The sequence below is a fragment of the Apiospora phragmitis genome (assembly GCF_038363925.1).
Source record: "Apiospora phragmitis strain CBS 135458 chromosome Unknown utg000011l:1.0-3236445.0:1.0-3240683.0, whole genome shotgun sequence".
Classification (NCBI taxonomy): domain Eukaryota; kingdom Fungi; phylum Ascomycota; class Sordariomycetes; order Amphisphaeriales; family Apiosporaceae; genus Apiospora; species Apiospora phragmitis.
This window is the reverse complement of record NW_027117411.1, coordinates 145974-173464: the sequence shown is the minus strand read 5'-3', so window position 1 is coordinate 173464 and position 27491 is coordinate 145974. Positions and strand designations below refer to the sequence as shown.

The 27491-nt window shown below is 46.7% G+C and overlaps 7 protein-coding genes across 7 annotated transcripts; 6 read left to right on the top strand and 1 right to left on the bottom strand.

Moving 5' to 3' along the window:
* Positions 1-279: 279 nt before the first annotated feature.
* On the top strand, positions 280-1563 carry PG994_012848 (uncharacterized protein; the record flags this gene model as incomplete). The annotated part of the gene is made up of 2 exons (XM_066864257.1): positions 280-812; positions 912-1563. The coding sequence occupies 2 exons, from the start codon at positions 280-282 to the stop codon at positions 1561-1563; spliced, it is 1185 nt and encodes a 394-aa protein (XP_066709218.1).
* Positions 1564-4822: 3259 nt separating this feature from the next.
* Positions 4823-6667, top strand: PG994_012847 (Bicupin- oxalate decarboxylase/oxidase; the record flags this gene model as incomplete). The annotated part of the gene is made up of 6 exons (XM_066864256.1): positions 4823-4884; positions 4963-5240; positions 5304-5542; positions 5624-5926; positions 5996-6246; positions 6316-6667. 6 exons carry the CDS (start codon positions 4823-4825, stop codon positions 6665-6667), a joined length of 1485 nt encoding a protein of 494 aa, XP_066709217.1.
* Positions 6668-17251: 10584 nt separating this feature from the next.
* On the top strand, positions 17252-17680 carry PG994_012846 (uncharacterized protein; the record flags this gene model as incomplete). Its single annotated transcript, XM_066864255.1, has 1 exon — positions 17252-17680. The coding sequence occupies one exon, from the start codon at positions 17252-17254 to the stop codon at positions 17678-17680; it is 429 nt and encodes a 142-aa protein (XP_066709216.1).
* Positions 17681-19618: 1938 nt separating this feature from the next.
* On the top strand, positions 19619-22380 carry PG994_012845 (glycoside hydrolase family 55 protein; the record flags this gene model as incomplete). Its single annotated transcript, XM_066864254.1, has 8 exons — positions 19619-19936; positions 20015-20101; positions 20167-20224; positions 20278-20367; positions 20433-20596; positions 20639-20655; positions 20707-22112; positions 22205-22380. 8 exons carry the CDS (start codon positions 19619-19621, stop codon positions 22378-22380), a joined length of 2316 nt encoding a protein of 771 aa, XP_066709215.1.
* Positions 22381-23333: 953 nt separating this feature from the next.
* On the top strand, positions 23334-23964 carry PG994_012844 (uncharacterized protein; the record flags this gene model as incomplete). Its single annotated transcript, XM_066864253.1, has 2 exons — positions 23334-23523; positions 23579-23964. 2 exons carry the CDS (start codon positions 23334-23336, stop codon positions 23962-23964), a joined length of 576 nt encoding a protein of 191 aa, XP_066709214.1.
* A 1072-nt stretch (positions 23965-25036) lies between these two features.
* PG994_012843 (uncharacterized protein) lies at positions 25037-25444 on the top strand (the record flags this gene model as incomplete). Its single annotated transcript, XM_066864252.1, has 1 exon — positions 25037-25444. One exon carries the CDS (start codon positions 25037-25039, stop codon positions 25442-25444), a length of 408 nt encoding a protein of 135 aa, XP_066709213.1.
* A 298-nt stretch (positions 25445-25742) lies between these two features.
* On the bottom strand, positions 25743-27169 carry PG994_012842 (uncharacterized protein; the record flags this gene model as incomplete). The annotated part of the gene is made up of 2 exons (XM_066864251.1): positions 25743-26872; positions 26947-27169. 2 exons carry the CDS (start codon positions 27167-27169, stop codon positions 25743-25745), a joined length of 1353 nt encoding a protein of 450 aa, XP_066709212.1.
* Between the last annotated feature and the right edge of the window lie 322 nt (positions 27170-27491).

The window sequence follows — 27491 nt, the reverse complement described above, 5'->3', positions numbered from 1 at the left end:
CTTCTAAATTCCCCGATGTTCAACAGACGGTGGGATCATCCAATCGGCGTTCCTGGCGCGAAAGCCGGCCAAGCCGGCTCATTTGGGGCATCACGTAACGGATTACTCGCATCATTGCAGGCAAGAACTTGCGATGGCAGAACGAAAGCCCGCATATGGGATATATATATAGTCGTCCCATACGACCCACGAATGCGGAAACCTCGGTCACAGGTAAGTGACAACACGAGGTAAAGACTCCGTCTGCGAACCCTCACATTTGCCAACAACAACGCCAACATGTTGCTTCCGTTGTTGAAGATCGCCGCATTTGCCGCGGTGCTCGGCACAGCCGCCACCGAAGCCAAGCGGTCCCCCCAGAAGCCGAAGCCGTGGGGCTTCTTCACCAACAACACCATCTACCAGACGACGGGCCGCGAGTCTATCACGTACCCGCGCTACGCGGCGCTCGGGGACGGCACCATCCTGGCCACGGCCTCGCTGTCCGGCACGGGCGGGCTCGGCTACTTCCCCATCTTCGAGAGCGTCGACGGCGGCGCCAGCTGGGCGCCGGTCTCCAACCTGAGCGACACCGTCAACGGCTGGGGCCTGGGCGCCCAGCCCGCCCTCACGGAGCTGACCGAGGACATGGGCGGCTACCCCGCCGGCACCATCCTGGGCTCGGGCAATAGCTGGAGCGACAACGGCACGCGCATCGACCTGTACGCCAGCACCGACCGGGCCCGGACTTGGGAGTTCGTTAGTCATATCGCGGAGGGGGGTCGGCCTAATACAACAAATGGGGCTGATCCTATTTGGGAACCATACCTCATGTAAGTTGATATCAACTATGTCAACTCAGTTGCCGTATAATATGATCCATGAATGAACTTGTTATGAGGTTACGGTGTTGGTATTAACATACGCTACAGGGTCTACGACCATCAGCTCGTTTGCTACTACTCAGATCAGCGCGATCCTCTGCATGGTCAGAAGCTGGCCCACCAGACCTCGCCGGACCTCCGGACGTGGGGCCCCGTGGTCAACGACGTGGCGTACGACCTGTACGAGGCGCGGCCCGGCATGACGGTGGTGGCATACCTGCCGGCGCCCGTGGACCAATGGATCCTTGTGCACGAGCTCCCGATCGGCAACTCGTCGTCGCACGGGTCGCACTACCCGGTGTACTACGTCATGGCGGACAGCCCGCTGGCGTTCGGCCACGCGACGGGGCGGCCCATCGTGGTCAACAACCAGACGGCGCCCAACGCGAGCCCGTACGTCGTGTGGAGCCCCGCGGGCGGCACGCCCTACGGCACCATCGTCGTGTCCGACGCCGACCGCCGCCAGGTCTACACCAACCGCTACGGCGGCGACCCGGCCCGCTGGGAGGAGCACGGGACCCCCGCGGGAGCCGTCTACAGCCGCGCCGTCCAGATCCTCGGGGGGTATCCGGACCACCTCCTGCTCTACGGGGGCGAGACGTTCGACGATATGGGGCTCGGGCTGCACACGCCCTTCTCGGCGACCGTGGTCGATCTGAACGAGGTGCTGACGATGCCGGTGGATGGGTATGATGACTGAGAGTGAGGAGGGGGAGGAAACTGCGAGTTATGCGGCGTTCGTTTCGAATTGCGTCTCCAATGGGTCGGCAGACTTACATCATAAGGCGTGATACAAGCAGGCATACTCGAAATAATTAAATTGACTTAAGACTGCCATCTGCCATGGTAGTTTTGACTAGGCCGGACCACCATTATAGTGATATCTAGTATCGTTCCTTGCAGTGTAGACCTTGATACCCCTAAAAGCTGATTTACAAAGATCGGATCTTTAGTTCCCCATGTTAAAAGCATGATAGTATCTGATCTACAACTGCCAGCAGTATTGATATATTTGTAGATCGTAGTATGTTTGTCGATCGAATTGGTTTGTTTCAGATACATGGCACATTAATGGTGCTAGTAATAAATGAGTTCCGCTGGCCCTAGTGCATACCGCTGACGATATGACAACTCTGCCTAGTTTATTAGAAAAGGGGTCTATCTCGACAACGACACTATGTGATATTCGCTGTGGTACTATTTTCCTTCTACCTGAAGTACCCTTGCTTTTCGTCAGCTAATATACGTACTTATGTATCAAATCAAAGTTGATTTTCATGGCCATTTACTGATACAAGCTGCCAGGCAGGCTCTCGCTACCTTGGTCCTTAACGCCTCTGTCTCAAGCTTTTTACGCTTCCGCATAGGCTAAGAGACTCGAGACTATAGTACAAGGAGGTAAATTAAAGTAACAAGAATCGATCCCTTAGTATAGTAAGCTCTAGCCTATCCGCTTATATATGCTAGAGTAGACTGGTATAAAACCTTCTCTAGTAGAATACCATCTGGATAAGTAACCTGTTTTCTGGATCTGCTTATATTTGACATGTTTGTTTGCAGCATGGGGATAGGGGTTGCATATGCTCATGGCTACTTACTCACCAACGCTGGAAACCCTTTGTCTGCTGGCCCCCTGGCCATTAGGCAGCAGTCAGGAGTTGGATGGATCAGGTCGGTCAAGGCCAGGGGATTGATTTCTTGTTTATCTCCAGGGAAACTGTCGGGAAGGAAACCGCAAGCGTCCGCCGTCCGCCGCTGGGCCAGCTCTACGACTGTTTCCGTTCCTTCTCGGGGGCAGTGCTGTGTTGATTCTTACCTCATTGGAGGTAGAATAGGGGGGAGAGAAAAGGAAATCATGATGGTCGGTGTAAATGAATATGCCGTGTTCCGAAAGGATCCTCAGCCGCACAGGGTAGTTGGTACTCTCTATCCAGTGAGGTGTTACGCACGTCAAAAGACGGCCTGGCATCGAATACCGAGATAAGCCCGGCTGTCAGCTCAATGTAATTAGTCATTGCTTCTGTTACACAACCTAGGCCTGATATAGGGCTGACAGTGGTCTTTTTTTCTTTGATTGGTAATACCCAGAGACTACAATACTTCCCAACACGGAGTCACAGGTCACTTTCCCAATGGACTACGGCATAGAGGTCGGCTTGAGGTGCATACTCCGAGCTCATGTGATGATTACTTAGGCAACAAGCACAATTCCAATTTCAGTACTTCGCGCAGTCTGCTGTGTCGAATACTTCTGATGAGGTTCGTTGAGCTGACAAGCCGAGATATCGCCGGGATGATTACAGATTAGATGGTAAGCTTACATACTTGCGCGTTACTTTACCCCTGTTGCAGACATCCTTTATTTCGCGCGCCTGGCTGCCTGGCTTTAGTTCGTAGAAATATCCCCAATCACCAATGGGAGAAGGCGACGGGGAATATACGCATCATTGTTGTGGCGTCCTGCAAGTGCCGAAATGCCGAGACCTTAGGGTGGAACGAAGAAGCCCAAGTTCCTAGAGCGGGGCAGGTTACGCAGATTACTCACCCTAGCAGGGCTTTTAAGGGCTAGGCCCAGTTAACACTGCATCTTGGTCGTTAGGCCTAAGCATTTACCAGGGCTTGGCTGGAGGCTTGTTTGCTACACGTGGGGTCCTGTTTGTACGCACACGCCTTTTTCTGTACGGCGCACAATACCCGGGACCCATCGCTTGTCGGTCTTGGACCGATATCTTTCTTATTGGACTTTGGTCGGGTCCGTGAAATCGTGGAATGGAAAGAATGAATGGAGATAGATAGATAGGATCAACAAAGATGACTCGCTTAGTGTGCGGAAGACCATTGGTCAGAGGCGCAGTTGCAACGGCCCTGCTCGAGTCAGATTTCTTCCATCTTTCGAGATCAGCCTCCTTCATCGATCGACCTTCCAAGTTCTGATTAGTCGAAAGGCCAAGACGGTTAGTTCTCCCTCTCGCTCTCGGGTAACCCCATGCCCCCATGTCCATCGTCTATGGGTCCCGATGCTAATGCGGGATTGCGGGCATCAATGAGGAGACAGCAAATAATACCAGGCACATCTACATAGCAGAGTAGATGCCGCGTAACAATAACTCCACCAATGTGACCCTGCAACGCCGCACCCTCGCCGGTATATACATACTGGCGCGCATTATAATTCAAAAACTCGGCATGGGATTTGGCCGGTGCTTCGTCCGCAGCACACTAGCACAGCAGGACCTGGCAGTTGGAAGAACCGGAGGCTGTTAATACCTACTAGCAAGTGTAATGCCACTGCCACCTCAGCTGCCGACGAGCCATATTCTCCTCCAAGTTACACATATACGCTCTGACGTCACAACAGACGGCTACACAATGCAGATAGATTGCTTGCCTACGTCTTGCACCGAAGCGGACCGGATCCGCGGCAATTCGCCATATGACCTCAAGGACAGTCGCGGGCGCTCCAAGCACCCATCGCTGGTTGACGGGTGGTCAGCCGGTGCAGGGTGATATGCGGCCTGCTCATCTCATTTGTGATATGCTTGCTTGAATGGGATTAGTCAGGTTTTCTTCTCGATACCACTTCTCCCAGGGAAGACGGTTGCAGTGCATATGCGGACTGAACTCGGCCTTATCCTCTCCCCTCTTCTATTCCCGTTCAAGAACCATCAACCCATGCTGCTGTAATTAGGGCGGGCGTTCTGTGCAGCTAGGCGAAACTAATGTATTCACCGACATGCATAGCGCACGGCAGCTACTGTGCTACGACCTCACCATGGCTTCTGCAATGGGTAGGTCGAAGTATAAATATCGACAAGTCCCTCGCCTGAGAAGAGGGCAAGAAGCATCACTCCAGTCGCAGTTTGACAAGCACAGTCAACGGTCTGTCAAGTCCATCCCGCTCAGTTCACTGTCACTCTCGCAGCTTCTGCTAGGCCCAACGACCGTCTACATAACCGACAATGGTTCGATCCCTTGGAGCATTGGGGCTGCTGCCCCTCGTGCTCTCGCTACCGGCACCACAGTATGTTTGCCACCTTGACTCGCTCCCAAGTCGGAGCCGCCCCCTCCCCTGGTATCATTATCACTGACCACACTCCAGAATGCACTACGGTGAGAACAGTGGCCCAGTCGGTGGTGTGTCGCCTCCTATCCCTACTGTGACCGCTGCCAGTGGCTCACTGTACGGCGACGCCAAACTCTTGGGAGGGAACTCAGAAAGGCCACCCACGTCCGGAGGCGACTCCGCCAATGTCCCCAACCCGGAGCTTGTCAAGGGACAAGAGGAGCCCGCCAACCTTGGTCTCTTCCTCGACTTCAACAGTGTCGACGTCCCACAACCCATCCGAGGATCCAAAGGCAACACGGATCCTGGTCCCAGTAAGTTATCGTGCCGAGCCCTTTTATTTTGCGAAAGAATCCAGTGACTGATACGCTACGCAGGGACGTACGAATACGAGAAGTTAAACCCGGATCTCTTCGCACCCCCGGACAGTGACCAGGGCGACGTGCCAAATTCCATGTGGCCCATGGGGCTGAGCCACGTCAAGCAGGGAGTCGGAGAGCGCTCAGGCTGGTCTCGCCAGCAGAACCAGAAGGTGCTCCCCGTGGCGGACACGATGGCTGCTGTGGACATGCGACTTGCACCTCACGCCTACCGTGAGCTTCATTGGCACACTGCTGTGAGTAAACACCATGAAGTTCCATACTACTGTACACATCTCCGAATTTGCCTGGAAGCTAATAAAAACATGGTAAAATAGGGTGAGTGGGCTCTTATGCTGAAGGGTAGTGTGCGCGTGGCGGCAATCAACGAAGACGGACAGAGCTTCATCGATGATGTGACGACTGGGGATGTATGGTTCTTCCCGCCCGGTGTTCCCCACAGCATTCAGGCCCTCGACGAAGGCTGCGAGTTCCTACTCGTGTTCGACGATGGCGAGTTCTCCGAGGATGAGACGTTCCTCGCCAGTGAGGTCTTTATGCGCAACCCCAAGGCCGTCATGGCCAAGAACCTTCAGGTGGATGTGTCTGCCTTCAAGGATATCCCCAAGAAGGAGCTTTTCGTAAGTATTTCTTTATCGTGATGACCAATACAATGCGGCAAGAGCTTTGGCTAACATGAACGCGCACAGATCTTCAACGGGACGCCGGCGCCTGCAGACATCGAGAAGCAGAACATCACTTCCAAGGCGGGCTCGCTTAGCGGCGGCCCTGGTAGCTACACCTATCACTGGTCGAAGCAGGAGCCCTTCACGACCGAGGGTGGTACCGTGAAGATTTTGGACCCGACCACCTTCCCCGTTGCGAGCATGTTCTCGTCCGCCCTCGTGACCCTGCAACCAGGTGCCATGCGAGAAATCCACTGGCACTCCACCTCTGACGAGTACGTGTTTCTCCACTCAATGTCCCATCCCTAACCGAAAAAGGGACGGAAACTGACATCCGCAAATAGATGGAACTACTTCCTCCAGGGCTCGGCACGCATCACCGTCTTCGCGGCGCCCTCGGCGGCACGCACCTTCGACTACACCGCGGGCGACGTCGGCTACATCGAGGCGGCCAACTGCCACTACGTGGAGAACACGGGCGACGAGGACGTCATCTTCCTCGAGGTGCTGCAGGCGCCCAAGTTCACCGACATCTCGCTGTCGCAGTGGCTGGCCCTGACGCCCAAGCAGGTCGTCAAGGACACGCTCAACCTCACCGACGAGGTCATCGACGCCCAGCCCAAGGAGAAGTCCCTCATCAAGCCCGGCAACACCAACATGACGAGCCTGGAATTCACTGGCAAGAGGAGCTCCTAGAACTAATAGTTCGTAGGAAGTGCCAGGATTAATGTTGGGTTGAAGATTTTTCCTGTTAAGGGAGGAGGAAACATGCTAGAAATAGGGGGCTGCTACTAAAAGAACTCTACTTCACATACACTACACGAATAGTGTTAATATAATAGTAATTGCTCACTCCCTTTGCAGTACAAAGTGACTACTTCAGATATCTCTCTTAACACATGGAACCTTCTTAAGGATGTCAAGTATAACTATGAATCCCCTCTCTATCCTCAGCGTAGGGACAGGCCTGGCTTATGAGGCCAGCTTAACGGGACTATCAACAAGAGGGAGGGGGGGAAGGGTTAGGCTTATATAGAGCTAGAGGTATCCATAATAGTATTCTTTTAGTTCTCTCTAATAGTTATTGAAAAAGGGAGAAAATGAATATATTTTATAATAGAGTTTCGTATATTCATAAAAAATATATCAAAGTTTATTAAAATTTTCTGTGCTTCGAACACCAGGCGCATCTTGAGAAAGGTTTAATTGGTATGCGCTTAGACACCGAGGGCCTGTATATGACATGAAAGAGACCCAGTAGATAGATTCGAATCAAGGATTTGAATCTCCGCGCTCTCGGCCCATGCGACGCTGACTGGTTGCTTATAATAAATATGCCTCGTACCAAGTTCTGCGACAAAGCATTTCCAATACGCCTATGCAACTTCCCCTGAACTAGATGTTTCTCCTTCGCAAGAAAACTTCGCAGATCAGTGCGGCGTCCGAGAACAGGAAGTCTAGCAGATACCTCCAGAGCGTCCAGTGATGATATGGCTTGGCATTAGTCTTATGGTGACACAACCTCGAGGAGGCGGGTTTGAGAAGGCTAGATGTTGCAAACGCCAAGCAACCGTCCAGTACTTGTCCCAGCACCTTTCAGCCCACTAAATGGTGAGAGAAAAAGACTGGCGAGGGTGTGCCGAAGCTGCGTGGCGCAACAAACCGCGTAGCGCCCCATCGGCCTGGCCTATCGCACACGATGGCCGAAAGGGTTGGCAGCAAGGATCAACAAGAGCCTGGATGAGTGAGTTTTTCGGTGAACAACCTGCCGTGGCGTCAACTGAAGCAGTCAATGGCTACAGGTCTAGCCAACCAATACGCAGAGCTGCGTCGCGCCCGTGGCTGGCTGAACAAGCCAAAGGACTGGCGCATGGCGACCCTGACTCTCCTCGCTAATTTGTTTCATCGTTCCGTAGCAGGCTGCACCCCACGCGATAATGACTCCGTACACCGCCATCCGGTTTATCTACACGAGAACATAGCGGCAGTGGGGTGCACGTGGGTAATATCGACTGGCTGCTCACTTAAGTCATACTGTATTGTATCAATTGGTTGCGAGATAGGCAAGAAGTGAGTAGAGGTAGAGTTAGAAAGCCCTCTAATTACTGGTACGTGCTATACCATATTGAACTACGGCTTTGCAGGCGGCAGCGACCCTCGAAATATTGGCGGGCAGGCAGGCATGAGATGACATGCAGCCTTAGAGCCCGGTGCGCCTCCAGCCGTCGCGCCATTGACGGTAAGTGACACCGTGAAGCTCTCGGACCAGACGAATCAACACTCAGCGTCCAATCTTGCCAAGGCAGCCTTACATGCAGTCCTTCGGCTTTGCTAGCCCCTCCCTATCAAGTGATTCTCGAGCCCACACAAACCTGCCTCTTCTCCCCCCTGAATTCGTTGGCCCCCTAAAAATAGATGGGAAGGGCCAATGCGAGGCCCCTACTTAGCACAGAGTGTTCAGCGATGTCCTACATCTGGCAGCAAAGCGCTTAACTAAAATTACATAGTTACACGGCTAGGTTCTGTCTGCCAGTATGAGTAAGACGGCAGCTCAAACAGAGCCTTTGAGAGCTGACGCCTATATATGAACTCGGGTATCGTCAATCTGGCTGACTATGTTTTGACTCACTCCATGGTTACCCATCACCCATCTCTTCACCAGCTACCTCGACAGCTCTATTCGCCTCTGAAGCCACGTTACTATGGGCCAACCAATGTCGTCCGTTGTGAAATAATGCAGCAAGACAAATCTCACGGGCATCCGCGGCGCCATTGACGTGGTAGTTTAACAAGCGATCAACGAAAAGCGGTGCAATATTACTTTCACCCAGGGCCGCCCGCAGTTTGGTGAACTCGGCTGCGATGATTATAACAGCCATGGGAACGGCGAGAACTGCACGCTACTTAGCGGAGACCCTGACATCGCGGGCAAAGATGTGAGTATCTGTCGGCTAACATAGAATTTGAATAGGTCTTTATCTCCTTCTTTGCCCCCAGCGCTCTTGTTCTTAGCTTAAGCTTCCTGTTCGCCCTGTTGCATATTATCCAAATCACCCCAGTCGTGAAAAAGCTGTACGTTTGGTCCTGACTACTCGATATTCGTGGGATAACGTCACAAACGTGGCGCTGCGAGACTAACGTGAAGGGATATACCATAGCGCGAACGCTAGCACTGTCGAAAAATGGCGTACGGAGCTCCATCACTGGACCGAAGACTTGATTCTCGGGACTGCAGACGCGCAACTGTTGCTGATGTTGGCCTTCGGTGCTGCCTATAATGCCGCAGCCAAGTGCGATATCTCAACATATCACTACCTCATCGCCATATACATGTGACCTTGACGGGGATAGCAATAGCAACATTCGCAGGCTTCATCGTCAAGGGCTACTATACTAACAAGCTTACAACACTTGCCCGTCTCGTGCTCCTGGGAATTTGCAACGGGAGCCTATTCTATCTATGGACACCCTTGCACCGAGACCAAATCGACATGAAGATTTTCGGGGTGCTGCCCGCAAGGGATCAGAGAGACACCGTACTTGTTCTTCCGGCTTATTGTCTTCTGGAAAAAAGTATGCACCCCTTTGAAGGACTCACGCTAGAGGAGCAGAACCACGTTAACATTAAAGACGGACGAGACTTGAGCTTTCCAGCCTTCATTTTTGGATTTGTGGTCCTGTGGATTGCCTTAGTAAAGTTAGGTGCCTAAAGTCTGCGCACGGTCCCCATTTCTTTATTAAAACTTAATGTTTTATATAAATGCTAATAAATCGAAAAGTTTTATAAAATTTTATATTAAGTGTTTTTATATAAAGATTTATTTAAAGAGTAAAATAGTTATTTTTATAATTTAATAATATAGTTTATTATTAAGCTAGCTACTTTTTTTATATTTTATTATTTTTATATAAATTAATTTAACCTTAACGCTTTAAATTAATTAAAATTACTCTCTATTTAATTCGCTACTTAATTTTATATCCTTTTTATATGTTCACGTATTATAACCCGTCTCGCCGTAGATATTACAGCGCCTTCCACTAGTAGCCCTTCGTTTTAACGAACCTCTCGTTCTATATTTATTAATTATTAAACGCTTCCTTTTTACCTTCTCGTCTTATAGCTCTTAAGATTCTTATATAGTAAGGGCTCTTCTAAGCTAGACGCGCGATTTTTTAACTCTCCGACGTTTAGAAAGTATTAAATTAACCTTTTATAAAGTATATATTTAATTTTTTATAAAAGTTATTTTATATATTATTATATATATATTTTTCGTTATTTAATATATAATATTTTAAATTAGTATCGAAAAGCTTTTTTAATAAATAAAGACTTTATTTTTAATAAAAATAAGATGTTTAATTATTTATTAAAGGTTAAACGACATTTAAGGGTTATAGGTATTAGCTATCCTCGAACGCGACGGGCTAAGTATAAGCGTTTAAAAACGTATATCTAGTTTATTAATTATTTTATCTAAGTAATAAAGTATAAAACTAGATACGTTAAATTTAAATTTAATATTATTTTTTATAAAAATAGTAAAATATACGACTTTAAAAGCGATAGAAACTTTAGTTTCTTAATATAATTTATTAACGTTTTAATAAATAATTTAATTTTTTTAAAAAAAAAATATACTTTAATAACGAATAAAATATTATATTTAAAAAATAAAGTAAAAAAATAAAATAAAGAGGTATATTAAGGTAATAATACCGTTATTTTTATAATATTTTTCGACGTCGGCTAAAATATAGCTTTTATAAACGTTTAAAATTAAAAAGTAATAAAGGCTTTTCGTTCGCGCTTTAATATATTTATCGAAATATTAAATCTAGTTTAAGCTCGTTTTATTATTAGTTTAGCCGTTAAAAGTCGGTTTAATTACTTAATCGCCCGGTAAATCGTATTTATAAAACTAATTTACGAAATAATATTAGTTTTAAACGATTAAAAACGGCGGAATATATTAGTTTTACGAATTAATATATTTAATAGCCGTTAATTATTCTTAATTATTAAGCTTAACCGACTTCGTTTTTTTATAACGATCGGCGCGTATTATAACGAGTATTAACCCGATTATATTTATTATAAAGCCGGTTTCGTTAAAATTCTATATATCTTTGTTTAAAATATTATATTTAGTTTTAATATTCGCGATTAGCGCGAACTAGCCGGAAATAATACTTATAACTTTATAAAAAGCCCTTTAATAATTTTATCGACGGTTTATTTAAGTCTTAATGTCCGGGTTACGATTAATAAAGCGTTTAACTTAATACTTAAGGTTGAGCGTCGTAACCCTATAGCTCCTTATCTTATCGGTACGTAACTCCGTTCTGTTTATCTAACCTATACTAGTTATTTTTACCCGTCTATTCTTATCTATTCATCTTATACCATCCTCCGGGTGCTGTCCTAGGTTAGCCGTATACGTTTATTATCGTAATATTAATTATCGTGGTTAATATAATAGATTTTTATTATTATAAGTAGGGTTATAAACGTTAACTAGCGGAATTAATAACCGTTTATTAATTTATAAACGCTTCGAGTTATTTTAATTCCGTCCCAAGGGTGGGTGCTAGCTGCGTCGTCGGGTCAAGTCGTAATAATAAGTTTTAAAATTAAACTTAATATTATAATGTACCTTATAAGCGAGCTACGTATATAAGCGAGCTACGTATTTTTTATTATTAAGCTTTAAAAGTTATAAATTAATTTAATTATAACGTTTATAATTAATTAAATATATTAATAATAATTATTTTTAAAGGTTTTTATATTATTTTAATAAGTATACGTATTATACCCGGGCTATTTATAAATTTTATAACGTTATAAAAATATTTTAAACGTCTTCGTATAATTATTCCTCTAACGCGATTCGTTTTATAGCTATTTATTAATATCTTTTTAAAACTATAAATCTTTTTTAACTTATATACGAAATAATCCTACATCCTATAGCCGTTTTTTTATACGGCGGCGCCGGCTAAGTATCTAATTTACTTTTCGAAATATCGCGTTCTTACTTTTTAAAAGAGTAACTCGGTATATAATATACGTTATAACCTTTATAATTTAATTAAAACTAATTAAAATAAATATTAAAAAGTTATTTTAATACCGTATAATACGTTTCGAACGTATTCGGTTTAAGATTAAACCTTAATCGGGTTATTTAAAGTTTTTAATTTTTAAGGAATAAATAGGCCGGAAAACGTCCCCGGAAGTATTAAAATATATAGCTTTATATTTAATAATAAAATAATATATTCCGGATTATACGGAACGAGTCCTATTTTTTAAAAGCTTCTTTATATATTCGAAACGATAAAAATCGCTTAGAACGCTTTTAAAAACGCTAGTAGAAAGTCTTCCTTTAAAATATAAACAATATACGCCCGTATAAAATATTTAATTTCTTTCCCGTACACCCTTTTTAACGTACGAAAACAGCTAATATTAAAAGGCTAGAACTTATACGACGAATAAGAAAATATATAAAATATAATAATCGAGTTCTTTTTATAATAAAGCTCGAAAGCTATCGAGTAATAGCTTTCGTAGCCGTTTAAGATTAAGAGGCGATAATAATTTTTCGTATAAAACTTAATATATTAAATAAAGTATCGAATTTAGTCCTCGCTTTTTTTATTTATAATTTAATTATTTTTAATAATAACGATTACTTAATCCTTCGGTAATAAGCTATTTTCGTATTAAGAAAAGAGGTGCGTTTTTTTAATAAAAATAATATATAGAGGAATAATATAACCGTATAATCCGACGCCTTAAATAATTATAACTTATTCCCGGTTCTTTTACTATATTATTTTAAACTTTCCGCATTAATTAAAAGTGGTTATAATTATTTTAAACGAGATTTAGTTTATAAAAAAGCCGGTCTCGTTAAAATTATAAATATCCTCTTTTTAAATCTCGTATTTATAAATTATATTTTATACGAAAGTAAACTACGCGCGATACGCGTCGGGATCTTTATAAAGAACTCTTTAATAATCGATTCTTTAATTAAAACGCGTCCGAAGGTTTAGTTATTATTATATAAAGTTAGAGGCCTAATTAACGCTAACGCGTCTCGCGTTACGTAAACTAAATAATCGATTCGCTATATCTTTTATATTACTTAGCCGGGGAAAAAACGATCGCGTATTTAAATTAATAATATATCGAATAATCGCATTTTTTTTTTAAATTTAAAAACTTTTAAACATTTAGAAATATTTTATATTATATAGGTTAATTATTTCGTTTATGTTATAAAGATTTCGATAAGACGTAATAAATTAATATAGCTTTTCGTATACTTAAAATTAAGTCTTCTTAAAACGCTTAAAGCGCTAGAATTATATTACTCTCTTTTTAAAGTTATAGCATTTTTAGACGTAAAAAAATATAAAAAAAGTTTAAAGCTATAAGGAAATTTATAAAAATAAGACATTCGCTTATGTGAGATATTCGCTTATGAGATACGTTAAGCTTAAAGTTAAACGTAAACACCGTCGGGGTAGGTTCGAATAAAACCTTAGTCTTAAACCTTCTTCTATTTCGACTACCATCGTTTAAAGTTAATAAGTCACTATCGTTAGAATAGTTTAAGGGGTCTCCCTTCTCTTTTGCGTAGCTCGTAACTTTGCCTTTTCCCTTGCGATTAGTCGATCTAGTAAGGTTCTGCCACGAATCCCTCGTGGCGCGTGCCTTTAAGGGCCGCCGTCTCGGCTTAGCCATTAACAGTTGGCCAGCCTCTGTGGGCTTCTCTCTTAGCTTAATTACTAACGATTGGCCAGCCTCTGTGGCTCTTCTTGCGCGTCCGGTAACATAAAGTTAATCACCTCCTCTAGGCCGTAACGGGGACGGTTTTTATATTATTAGCTAGCTAAATCTTTTTTTATATTAAAAGTTTATTTAAAACTATATTAAAACGAAGTAATAAGTGTTATAACTTTATTAAACTCCTTTAAATATTCTTTAAAATATTAATTTAATATAATTAAATATTCTATTAAATAAGCTTTCGTACGTATATATAAATTCCGGGTTTAATCGAGGTTTAATCGTTATATTCTATTATTTATATTTATCTTTAGTACGAGCTATAAGGGGTATCGTATGCCCCTCTTAATAAAATAAGAAAGGGGTTCGTGCGCGTAAATACGTAGCACCCCTTTTAAAGTAATATAGATATTTAATTATTTTAACACTAGTAGTTTTCTATTTTAACGATAGAGTCAGCTTATTCCCCCTTTTTAATACGAGCCTTCCCTTTATAAGGGTCTCGTACGATTAGGTTACTCTAATCCGGTATTCGGTACTTATTTAAACTGTATAGGTAATATTATACTTTCTTAATATTAATTTAATTAAGTAGTAAGTCCCCTCGAATAATTATTTTAATCGGCCAAAATAATAATAATAACGAGGGCTCCGTTGTATATTAAACGTTACACCTCGTTAAAAACTACCCTTACTAGTTTTATAAATAAATATTCCTTTATATATAAATAATTTATACGGTTTAAATTATTTTCTCTCTTCTTATATTTTTTCTTTTCTTACTCGCTATACGAGTCTAGTTTCTTAATATACGCCTCGACGCGTACGGTGAGACTATTCGTCGAGACTATTCTATTCTAAGGGCTCATAATACGAGTTAGCGCTTATTTAATATTATTTCTAAGATTTTAATTAATTATTTCTCGGCGTATTTACTTTTTAATCGTATAAGAATAATCGCTATCTAATTTACGAAATATTATATCTTTAAAGAGGCGACGACCTTATTCTAATCGGTCTTACTATTATAAATAGCTCGGCTTAAAAGGATGTCGTACATCGTAACGTACACTAAACCAGATAATCGTACGGTCTGGTCCGGCGGTACCGAAGTTAGAGAAGGAAAAGGGACGATATCTTGCGACGTTTAAGTGCTTGGGAATCCAGGGTTAGACGTCGGGCCTGGAGTGTCCCGTCGTATCGCGAACGATTACTCCGTACGGAGACCGGGTGTTTCTCGCTTAGGCGGCGGTTGTTCGACTGTCTATTCTAGGGAAGAGTATAGAATATCCTCTTTTCGGGTTTCCGAAGTCGGTTCTATCGGTCGGTCCTATTAGTATATAAGAGCGGCCGGTAGTATTAAGCTTACGAGCTTAGCTTTAAAGGATCCGTTCGTTAATATATCGACTCTATATTTTTTAAAGTAATTAAAGAGCTCTTTTTAAAACGTACGGTTAATTTAACCGAATTAGTACTTCGTTTATTCGTTAAACTCGGTAATAAATAACTTTTAAAAAGAGGTTCCCTTTATTTTTAATATATAATATTTAAAAAGTATTATATAAGGTACGTTATAAATAATTCGGGTATTATTTTTTTAAAAAGTATATCTAGAGGTTTAAATTTTTAAAAAGCGAGGCTAACGTTTCTTTTTTAAATTATTAAAAAGATCCCGGTATTTTAAAAAACTTCTTCGTACGTGAGTAGTTCGGGGTTTAAGGTCGTCGGTTTATTTAAGTTTAATAAGTTCAGGCTCGGTCTCGATTCGTCGACCGTAATTAATTCTATTTTAATAAGGGTTATTATCTTATAAATTATACGACAAGGTTATTTAAGTATATAGTTATATATAGCTTAGCTAGTCTCGCGTATAATTCGGAACCTAGTCTTTTCCTTATAATATATACTCGGGAAAAAGGGTTCCTCCTCGTACGGTTAATTTAGTTTAACTCTTCCTTCGAATCTCTAACGGGCGGAAATTCTCGGGGCTCCTTCGTACGGTCGCCTTTACGTCGGTAAGGGCGTGAAACCGTCTTTTTACTCTTATTAATCTATGATCGCTACGGGTAATTATTAATTAATATTAAATAAGCTTTTATATATACGTATAGGTTCCGGGTTTAATTAAGGTTTATATTACTATATTCTATTATTTATATCTATTTTAATACGAGCTATAAAGGGCATCGTATACCCCTCTTAATAAAATAGGAAAGGGGTTCGTACGCGTAGGTACGTGGCACCCCTTTTAGAGTAATATAGATATCTAGCTGTTTTAATATATTCTTTAAAATATTAATTTAATATATTTAAATATTCTTTAACTTTTATTTCAGTCGTTATTATACATTTAATTATATTTCGCACGTTTTTAATAAACTCTTTATTAATAAAGTTTCTATAGCTTATACTTATAACCGCCACCTTTAATTTTAAGTTAAAACGTAGTATAAAGACGTTAGTATTATTAAAAACAAAGCTCCCTCGATTTTTCGTTAACGTAATAATAAGTCCCTCGCGTATCGAAGGATGTTTAACAGTACTCCTCGATAGCCCGAAAGTTATATATACTTCGTAAAGGCGCATTAAGGCATTTTTATAAGCTTTTAAAAAATAAAAAGTGACAGCGTAATTAGTTCTTTACTTTTCGAAAACTTTTACTATTTTAAATATAAGAGATACTATAATATAAGTATTCGATTAATGTAGTAAGTTTTAAAAAGCAAAGGTTTAAAGCTTTAAGTTTTATATTTATTTACCGAGTCTATTTTATATTATATATTAAGTCTTTAATGTTTAAGCGCGTATTAATTTATTTCTTTTAAATACATATTTATTATATAGAGTATATAAAGCTTTTTTAAACCTTAATATACTTTTACCTCGCATTAAAATATATTATAGCGTGCTATTATATTAAATTAATTACTTATAAAATATAATATAATAAAGTTAATTTCTACTTTATTAAGAAAGTATAAAAAAAATAAAAAATTTACTTATATAAAAAAACTCGCTTATAAATTATATTATATAATAAATTAAAAATTATTTTATATTTTTAATTATAAAATAAAGCTTTTATATATTACTTTATTTCATTAAATATTTTATTTAATTAATATTTAATTTTATAAATTCTTTTAATTATAAGCTTTTTTAAATCCTTTATAAGTCTTTAAAACTTAAGTGTTTAAATTTAAAATATTTATTTAATTTTATTTTTACGATTTTAATACGTATTTCTATGCCTTTTTAAACATGTCGAGTTTTAATAAAAAATAGGGGGCCGTGCGGACATTATTAGCACCTAATTTTAGCCCCTTTTCTCTGGAATAGGTTTGCCGACGTAGTTAGGCACGTTTATGGTTGTGACTCTATGTTTCCGACACTAGGCGACATTAAGATGAAAACCGGGGGTTGGCAGCAGATGGACTGGGGTGATAAGATTCTGGTTCGTCCTCGTCGGCATGGTACCATTTGACTTCAAGCTGGCCACTTGGGCGTTCTGCCTGGCCGTTACTTTCAGGAGCTGGTACTCCATCCAGACCCTCCGCAATTGGATGGACAGTTCCCAGTGGCTCGAGCGTGAAGCACGGGGGCAGAACGTCGAGAACGACATCAACACGGTCGGCCAGCTGGCACCGCTCATTGCGCTCGGCGCTACCGCGTTTATCCTTTTGGACAAGTTATCTTACCCGACAAAGAAGGCGTTCCTCCGGTGTGTGTCGCCAGCCACCTTCCCAGAAAGGGTGTGTTGCGCCGACTGCGACGCCTGCAAAAAGTGTGGCGGCGGCAGAAACGGCGGCGAGGACCCCTGCGCATCGTATAAGATGACTAAACTAGCCCCTGGGGGCCATCTGGCGTACCAGCGCCAGGGAACTATGGGTTACTACTAGCGAGTTCTGTATTCTCTATCGGGTTAAGTTGCGAGGGCGAGCTTACCGACATTCAATGTTTTGTTCTGGAACAACGGGGGCGAGTTGGAATCAAGACCGCACGAGATTGTATTTTAGTTCGCTTCAGGAGCCTTGTTTTCATATTTACACATCTGAACCGTTCAAGTGCCCTGCCATCCCATATTAAAAACATATCGACTTCCTTCATTTCCAATATTCGACTGAAATTCTCGCCCCAGGAATGCTTTAATTCGACAGAGTGCTCTGATATTCCATGCCACAATGGGGTGGTTTCTATCCGGATCGGCCAGTAAATATCAACTGCCTATAAAGCGATTACAGAACACGGTCTGATGAGTTTTGTTAGCCTATACCAGTACTACGCTTCTACTCTTTAAGGTTTTCATCCTGAGTCTGCGGGGCTCGATGAGATATATACTTACTCCTATAAGCCACGACAAGAAAAGAGGGTTCTATAAATAGCACATTAACGATAGTAGACAAACCTCGGCTATCGGATTTGCAATTGGGCGTTTTTTTTACTTTCTCCAAAATATCATGTATGATTGAAATTTCTCAGATACCCGGCAAAGCTATCAAGCTTCGAATGACCATTCTAACTCTGGTCCTGCCGAAGGTCTACTTCCAGACGCCGGAAGAGGAGAACGTCACCTGAGACAACACCGACTGGGCTTACTCATGCCAAGGCACGGGTCATATGAGCGGAATCATCATTATCAATCAGTAAGTTCATGAAAATGTGCCAGACGAATCTGGGCCGCCCTCGCTATAGGGTGGTCAGTCACCACACGAATGCTACTATTATAGTTAGCCCTTTGGATGGCATCCCTATGCGCAGTGATGGGTATCTGATTACACCAGATGACACGATATATTGGGTTGGTATGCCTCAGCACCCCTTTTATGCTTACAGGACTGCTAGCCTCTTCAAGACCGATCCGAGGTAATCAAACAGGCGTGTTTCCCTCATTAAGCACTTCAATGCAGTAGTGCTGACGCCAGCTGTGGGGTACATGTGCAGATGCGTTCAATCTAATAGGAACATCTGGACATTACCAGTTCGTCTGATTAGCCAGCTGAGCTGCCCAATCCAGTGTAGATGAATGAGCTCTCACTTGGGAACCAGATCTGAAACCTTTGCCAACCGAATCCTCGGAAGATATTGGTCAAATCTTCAATAGCGCCCCTGGCGATTAGGCATGGCCCAGGCGGTGAGAGTGGTCCATGGCTTTCGGGGATGAGTAAGTGGATATGATCTTCACAAGGGTCATTGTTTGCTTACTATGGCGCTATAACACAATCGTACGGGGAAGAAAAGACAAACACGTCCCGTCATGTGCTCTTTCTCTCACATTGTTCACACTAGAACGGGAAATGGGATTCGGGACATGAGGATGGGGTTCTCTTGGAAGCTTGAGTAAGTCCTATGCGATTTCACGATGTTCCAAAATAGCAGCAGCTAAAAACGGCTGGCCGTATACTCCTGCACCGAATAAGATTGCGGGACCGGTCCGCCCGTAAGCGTAGCTGAATCGGGCCCGTTACTAAGCTCACCGTAGCTAGCGCCTCGTGTCTTAGCAGAGATGGATGACGCTCCAACAGGGGGGGTATGCGTCCCGACTATGTGGAACCAGCTTGGGGGTGGCCGAATTAGCATCGATCCTCGGATGAGATGGGTTCTTCAGCTGAGTGAGAGCATCCCTGGCTTCAGCGCTAGACCAAGCTCAGCTTCTTGGACAATTTCCGAGGAGGAGCCCCTAGTGTTGCTTTTATTCCTTAGCTGGTATATAAGAGCTGTAAATAATTTGGCTTTGCCGTTGCCTTATTGAATTCCGGTTCCTTATAGGCAGTTCGGTCTGTTTTCTTCCCCAAGTTTTCCCTAGGTAAGAAAGTCGAACCAACCGACTACAAACGACCATGATGAGATCCGCCCTCATCACGGCCGCCGTCGTTGCGGTCCAGGCTGTCATCGCCTCGCCTCTTGTCGTTTCCACCACCGACAGCGACGTCAATGGCACTTACTCGGACCTCGCCTCCCGGGCCACCGGGTACTGGTACGCCAACATGGACCACACCGGAAATGCCCGTGGCTATGCGCCGGATCTCGACCAAGACTACAACTACGCCGTCTTCAAAGCCGTGAAAGCTGGTGACGGAAACGGCATCCAAGCGGCCATCAACGACGGTACTAACGGCGCCAAGCGTCACGGACAATGGCTTGCCTCCCAGCCTCGGGTATGGTGCCCCTTATGATAATGCGGCTGCGGTGGCAGCATAGCCAGATTCATCAAGAGACACTGACCATCCACACAGGTTGTGTACCTCCCGCCCGGAACCTACGAAGTCAGCAAGACCATCTACATGAACACCGATACCATCATCATGGGAGACGCTACCAACGTGAGTTTGAAACCCCTGTGGAGAGTACATACGGGAGCGATTTAGTCACTAACGAGGACCAACAGCCACCCGTTATCAGAGCTGCAGCTAACTTCTGGAGCGATGATGCGACACTGCTCTCAGGTTTGTCAACTCTTCTTCCCGAGCATAAGTCTGTCTAACTGACACTCTCGTAGGCCAAGATCCCGCGACCGGAGTTTCCGGAGAGCTCTCTTTCACGGTGGGTTTGAAGAATGTTATCCTGGATACCACCAAGATCCCCGGAGGTAACTACTCTCTTTCACATATGATTACCATACCATCTGCGGCGGACTGACTTTGGGGGTAACAGGCAATGCTTTTACCGCGCTGTGGTGGGGTGTCGCTCAAGGCGCACAGCTGCAGAACGTCAAGATCACCATGGCCCCTTCCAGTAATGGCAACGGACATACTGGTATCAGGCTCGGTAGAGGCTCCACGCTGGGTCTTGCCGATACCCGAGTTGAGAAGGGACAGGTATGTGACGGGACTCGGTGACGAGCGCTCTACTTCCACAAGGCTGGTTCCAAGCAAAAGTACTGACTTCGGGATGATGGTAGAACGGCGTCTGGCATGATGGCCACCAGCAAGCCCTCTACAAGGGCCTGTACTTCTACCAGAACACCATCGGCATGCTCATCACCGGCGGCAACACCATCAGTATTATCGGGGCCACCTTCGACACCTGCGGCACCGGCGTCCGCCGTCACCGGCGGCTCTCCCTGGGTGTCGCTGATTGACGCGACGTCCAAGAAGTCGGGCGTCACCTTCGTGACGACCACCTACCCGTCGTGGATGATCGAGAACCTGAGCAAGGACACCAGCTCGGACGTCGCCCAGGTCCCCGAGGGCACCGTCATCGGCGCCGCCAGCCACGTCAACACCTTCACCTACGGCAACACCGTGGGCCGCGACCCCATCTACGGGAGCACCACGACCTCGAACAACCGCCCCGCGGCCCTCGCGCCCAACGGCAGGTACCCGGTCACGGCGGCCCCCAACTACGCCAACAACCCCGCCAGCGACTTCATCAACGTCAAGGACCCGGCGCAGAACGGCGGCGTCAAGGTCCTGGGCGACAACACCGTCGACGAGGCCGGCGCGCTGAACAAGGTGCTGGCCTTCGCCGCCGGCCAGAACAAGATCGCCTACTTCCCCTTCGGCAAGTACCGCGTCGACAGCACGCTGCTGGTCCCCAAGGGCTCGCGCATCGTGGGCGAGGCCTGGGCCACCATCACGGGCAACGGCGCCTTCTTCCAGGACGCGGCCAACCCGAAGCCCGTCGTGAGCGTGGGCCAGGCCGGCGACGTGGGCACCGCCCAGATCCAGGACATGCGGTTCACCGTGTCGGACGTGCTCCCGGGCGCCATCCTCGTGCAGTTCAACATGGCCGGCTCCGCGCCCGGCCAGGTGGCGCTGTGGAACTCCCTGGTGACGGTGGGCGGGACGCGCGGCGCGTCGGCCCTCACGGACGCGTGCGGCGACGCCGACAACCAGTGCCGCGGCGCCTACCTGGGCCTGCACTTCGCCAAGACGTCGTCGGCCTACGTCGAGAACGTGTGGAACTGGGTCGCGGACCACACGACCGAGGACTTCGCCGGGGGCAGCAACATCGCGGCCAAGGGCGGCGCGCTCGTCGAGTCCACCAAGGGCACGTGGCTGCACGCGCTGGGCAGCGAGCACTGGTGGCTGTACCAGTTGAATTTGCGGTCCGCCAGCAACGTCATGGTGTCGCTGCTGCAGACTGAGACCAACTACGACCAGGGCGACCACGTGCCTGCGGGCAGCGTCCCGCCCAAGCCGTGGACCGCCGACGTCCAGGGCTGGGGCGACCCGGACTTCAGCTGGTGCGGCGGCGGCGACACGCGCTGCCGCATGGGCTTCGCCAACTACATCCAGGGCGGTTCGAACATCTACACGTACGCCTCGGCGTCTTGGGCCTTCTTCAGCGGGCCGGGGTACCAGGCTTGCGCAGGGAACTTCCAGTGCCAAAGTAAGTAGTAAACCTACCTCCCTGCTTTTTATTTATTTATTCATATATATACTTTCTTCTTATTAGCATGACCAACTAACATTTTCTCCCAGATCACATGCACTGGATCACCCAGACGCCGCAAAACCTGCAGGCATTCGGCTTGTGCTCCAAGGACTCGTGGGCCGTGATGCGGCTGGCGGACGGGACCAACATCGAGGCTCAAAAGGGATTCGAGGGATCGTGGCCCGGTGGCGGCGGTCTTGTTGGCCGGTACACGCCTAATTAATAAGCAACGTGGGCTTCCTCATTTCTACTTGCTTATCTTAGCGCAACTGTTTGACAATCTTCGTGGATGGCGCCTCTCAGCAGGAGGCACGTTTGGTATACCTGGGTAGATCGATAGACGTAATAATAAATAATGTCTCGAGCAAGTCAGTAAGATGAATTCAGGGGTCGGCACGGCACGACGGAATCCCATGCGTGGGCATGCATGCAACCTGCCACACTTTTGAGGAGATTGTCTGTGCAACGGTGATCTGCAAGAACCCTAGAACCCTGCCTCGGCCAAACGAAACCCTGAGATCGAGGCTGCCGATGCACGACAGGGTCAGACATGTAGATTGAGCTCGCACACATCTGACATCTATTTGATACCGCGGCGCAGATGGAACACCTAAGAATAAACACCTTCGAGACTCGGGAATATGCCGACTCCCCCATGATCATCTCATCCACCGCCCCTGCAGAAACCCTGGCGCACCATCACCAAAGTAACCTCATCTGGTTTAGGTGCGGTCCCTGACGTACAATTAATGTTAGCTGGCTACTTAGCTGGCCGGCCCCGCCTCTCGTCAACTCCTTCGTCAACTAAAAAGCAACTTGACCTCGCATACATAATGACCCCGCCATCACCAATTCAACCTGGCAGCCTCTCTACCATAAGCACTTGTTCATGACCGATCATGATGAAGCAACAATCGACCTCTTGCTAAGAACACATCTAGTATACACCTAATTCTCAACCTACCGATTCATTCCTTTAAAGATCCGCCGCCGGCCACATCTATTTCACAAGTGAACAGACAGTGCAGGGTAAACCTACTGCTTATCAGCCATCTCCAGTGAAATCCGAATCCGAATCCCTACCTGCCTATCTGGTACCACCACCACCACCACCACTTGATTCTCGATCAATACCTAGGTACATAAAAGTGCCGCCACGACAAGAAGAAAAAAACAATGTCTACCACGCCGAACGCGGCCTCATCGGCCCAGAATTCGGGCTCGGCGAGGTTGCTGCAAAGGCAGTTAATGGAAATGAAGCGCGCCAAGGACTTGCCTGGCATATCCGTCGGTCTGGTGAAAGATACCAACATCTTTGAGTGGGAGGTCATGCTCATGATCAACGACGACTGCAAATACTACGGTGGTACGTACTCTTACACTCTCAACACTTTGTCCTGGGTAGCTCGATGCACTGACAGCGATCTTCTTCACGAGGAACAGGCGCCTACTTCCGCGCGTACATGACCTTCCCGCCCGAGTACCCGCTGATGCCGCCAAAGCTGGTGTTCCAGACGCCCGTGCCCTTCCACCCCAACATCTACCCGTCGGGCGAGCTGTGCATCTCGATCCTGCACCCGCCGAGGAGGATCGGTACGGGTACGAGTCGGCGTCGGAGCGGTGGTCGCCCGTGCAGACCCCCGAGACCATCCTGGTCAGCGTCATCAGCCTCTTCAGCGAGCCCAACGACGAATCGCCCGCGAACCTCGACGCCGCCAAACTGCTGCGCGCCGAGCGCGAGGGCGGGCCCAAGGAGTTTCGCAAGCGCGTCCGGAGGTGCGTCCGCGAGAGCCTGGGCGAGGACTGATGAACCGCGCGAGACGGGAAGAAGGAAAAATAATAATAGTATAACCTATCAGAAATGCGACAAATTGATGGTATCGATAAAGAAAATCGGTACGTTTTGTATAAAGTACACTACGAAGGTGGCGGAAGAGAGGGGACGATAAAGTGGAAACGAAGACCAGGGTTCCTAGCAAAGAAGCGACAGGAGAAGATTGTAAATAGCCTTGTGTGGTGACAAGATTGGCCAGGAAATACCTTTTATGAGATACTCATTCAGCGTTCTATTTCCGCTCTGAACTATCGGAAGAACGATGTGGGGATTGGATCTATGAGTTGCTGGTTTGCAGGAGAGGAAGAAGACATGCCCATTCCTAGTAAGTACAAACTGACCTTGGACGTACTGCATGATAGAAATCCCGAGGTCTTGACTGCTGCATCGATATCAGACGAAACTTAGCGGTCGATGCCAAGTAGTGATGATAACCGTGTGCAATACCACTACAGTAGGGATTGAAAAGGGATGATTGCGCATCCTTTAACTTTGAAGACCGTCGCTCATTGAGATGGGACATACGAGCTACCCCTATCTTGAACTCGCAACCCTCGAATAGGGTAGCTCGCAAATTTCTTGACAACACAAGTATTATCGGCCGAATAATGCCAATGTGCGTAGATACCAAAGTGCTCATTCTGGTTTTGCGACGAGGAAGATTCTACATGTTCCGGAGGCAATATATATGGCTGCCATTTAGCCAGAATGCAGGATTACCAACCAGCAACATCCAATGATATGAGCCTGGCTAGCTCCCAGCTTTAGACACTTATGTACGTGTGGATGCGTGTGAATCGATTTCTCGCCCCATCTTGTTCTTCCCCCATGTTTTACAACAGGGTCATAGGAATGATTGCTGCTCTCTTCGCATAGCCAAGGTGGTCAGCCAATAACATCTTGTGTCCTTCACTGAGCCCCCCAGTAGGGATCGACCCAAAAGAAGCATCTTCTCCTTTGAAAATTTTGCGGATATTTCCCCCTACGCGCTTCTTACCTCCACGCGTGAAACTCAGCCATCGGCCCACCTACGGATTCATACAAGATGCGACTCTATCCCTTACTACTACTCCTTGTGAGCAACAGCAGCAGCATCAGACCCGTCATAGCGGCGGCGGCGGCGGGTGCCCCTGTAACCATGCTGATCGCCTACCCCGCCACGCCCGTCTTCAACAGCACGTACTACCTGGCCAACCACGTGCCCGCCGTGGCCGCGGCCTGGGCGCCGTACGGCCTCACTGGCTACCGCGCCCTCCAGTCCCAGACGGCTGCTGGGAGTGCGGGGGATCCTTACGTGATGGTCTTCGAGGCCGAGTGGCCGGACATGGACGCCGTTAACGATATGCTGACCCAGACGCCGGCCGAGGAGAAGCAGCGGTTCGAGGAGGACGAGAAGAGGTTCACGGATAAGGCACCGGTGGTGTGGTTTATGGGGGTCGGGGCTCAGGGGTAGCTCGATAGGGGGAAAAGAAGATTGGGCAGTTGCCCAAGTTTCGCCGGGAAATGGGGGAAGCAGCAACTGTAGTTGTGTTGGGGTGAGCAAGGATTGGGGAAGATACTGAATCTGCCCCAATAAGTACTTTGATCATCACCTGGTCTCTTAAACGGACGTATGCACGCATGTACGGGCTTTTCTGAGCAACATGAAGTTTCAGCAACAAGAGAATATTATGTTGGGACGCAATGGTGTACCATTTCATTAGAAAACTTGTGAGTGCAGCAAGTTGTACCCGCTTCATCATTCCTGTAGTCTACTCAATCACGCCAAGCATACGTCCAATAACTCGATCCCACTCCTCGTCCCACCGCAAGCTGCCTTCCTTGCAGGCACCCTCCCGCAGATGCTTCAACTCGTGGGCACCGCCCTCGGTAAACAGCCGCCCCAGGGTCGCCGCCAGCTCGTCGGCCGTCTCGAAGCCGCAGCCGTTGACGCCCTCCTTGACCAGCTCGCCGAAGCTCTCGTAGTTGGCGTAGGCGGCGACGGGCAGGCCCGAGCCGAACATGTCGACGACCTTCATGGGCAGGTCGACGCCGGAGCTGGACATGTGCAGGCAGACGCCGAGGTCGGCGCAGGCGAGCAGGGCCGCGTAGTCCTCCATCGACAGCCAGGCCGTGTCGATGCGGATGTTGGGCAGCTGCCCGTCCCGCGTCAGCTGCGCGATGCGCTCCAGGTAGTGCGCCTTCTGCGGGCCCTTGCCGGTAATGATGGCGACGATGGGGGTCGCGTACACCTTGGCGTACGTGACGAGGCCGTCCAGGAGGAGCGAGAAGTCCTCGTCGGGCGTCCAGCTCGTACTGCTCACGATGAGCTTCACCCTGCCGGCCACGATATCATGGGCCACGTTTTTGGTTTCGGGCAGTTTCTCCAGGAAGGCTCTTCGGTCCTCCTCGGACTGAAGAGGCTTGAAGATATCGGCTGGCCGGTCGTGTAGAGTCAAGATGGGGGACTTGATATGGTACGGCGCTTCCTTTAGTTGCCTCTCCATGGCGTGGGTGACGGTGATGTTGGCCGTTGGCGCAGCCCGACCAAGGGCGCATTCGTAGGCCTTGGAGATCCGGACGAACAAGTGGTCTGCCCCGCGAGTACCGGCGAGGATGGTCCAGCCATAGTTGTGCCAGTCGATCATAAGGTGGGTGTTGCGCAGACAGCATACAATTAGGGCAATGGCCAGCGTAGGGATGGAAGGGGGGTTCTGGACGAGCAGCCAGCGCGCAGGCGGGGTGTCGTAGCCAAGCACGCGGATCAAAGTCCAGATCTGCCAAAGAACCTTGAGTGGTCCTGCGATCAGGAACGGGAGCGACTTGAGTACTGCAGGTGGTGTGGCAAGTCCATATACTTTAACCCGCTCATCGCTCAGGAGGTCATGAAGGATCGGCGATTCTATGAAATGGTATCAATGTCAGCCCTTAATCGAGTAGCTCGGGACACAGACAATAGAATGAAGGCTCGCTTACCATCGTAGCCTATGAGATCTACGTAACCACCATGGTTGGCAATACTTCGTGCATGATAGTTCATGCGAGGGCTACGTCCGATATCACCCAGCACAAGGACGTGAACCCGTGTCGACTCCTTGGTGGCTGGCGAGTGCTTGACATATCGCGACGGCAAGACCATGACAGCGAAGACAACAATTGCAGCCAGGAGACTTGTGAGAAAGATGACCAAAATCGCCATGATTATAGACGCAATGGGTCTGTGGGCGCGCTGTGTTACTGGCCTTCTCCAAAGGAGGCCATCAGTGTAACTAGCTGGTACCAAATAGCCAGGTGTCCTTTTTGTTTCGGTTCCTGGTGATACAGAATTTGTGAGCAGACAGCACTGTCGTCAATTGTGAAGTTGAACTTACCTTCTCAAGGTTTAATGAAGCTTCATCTGAATTGCACTTGTGATTCCCGCTGTTTGGGATGACATCTGCCTGTAGCCTAGTCACTAACTTTGACCAACTTCCTTCAATCCAATCAAGCCTGGAGTTTGGGACTGTTACAAAAGCAGCACA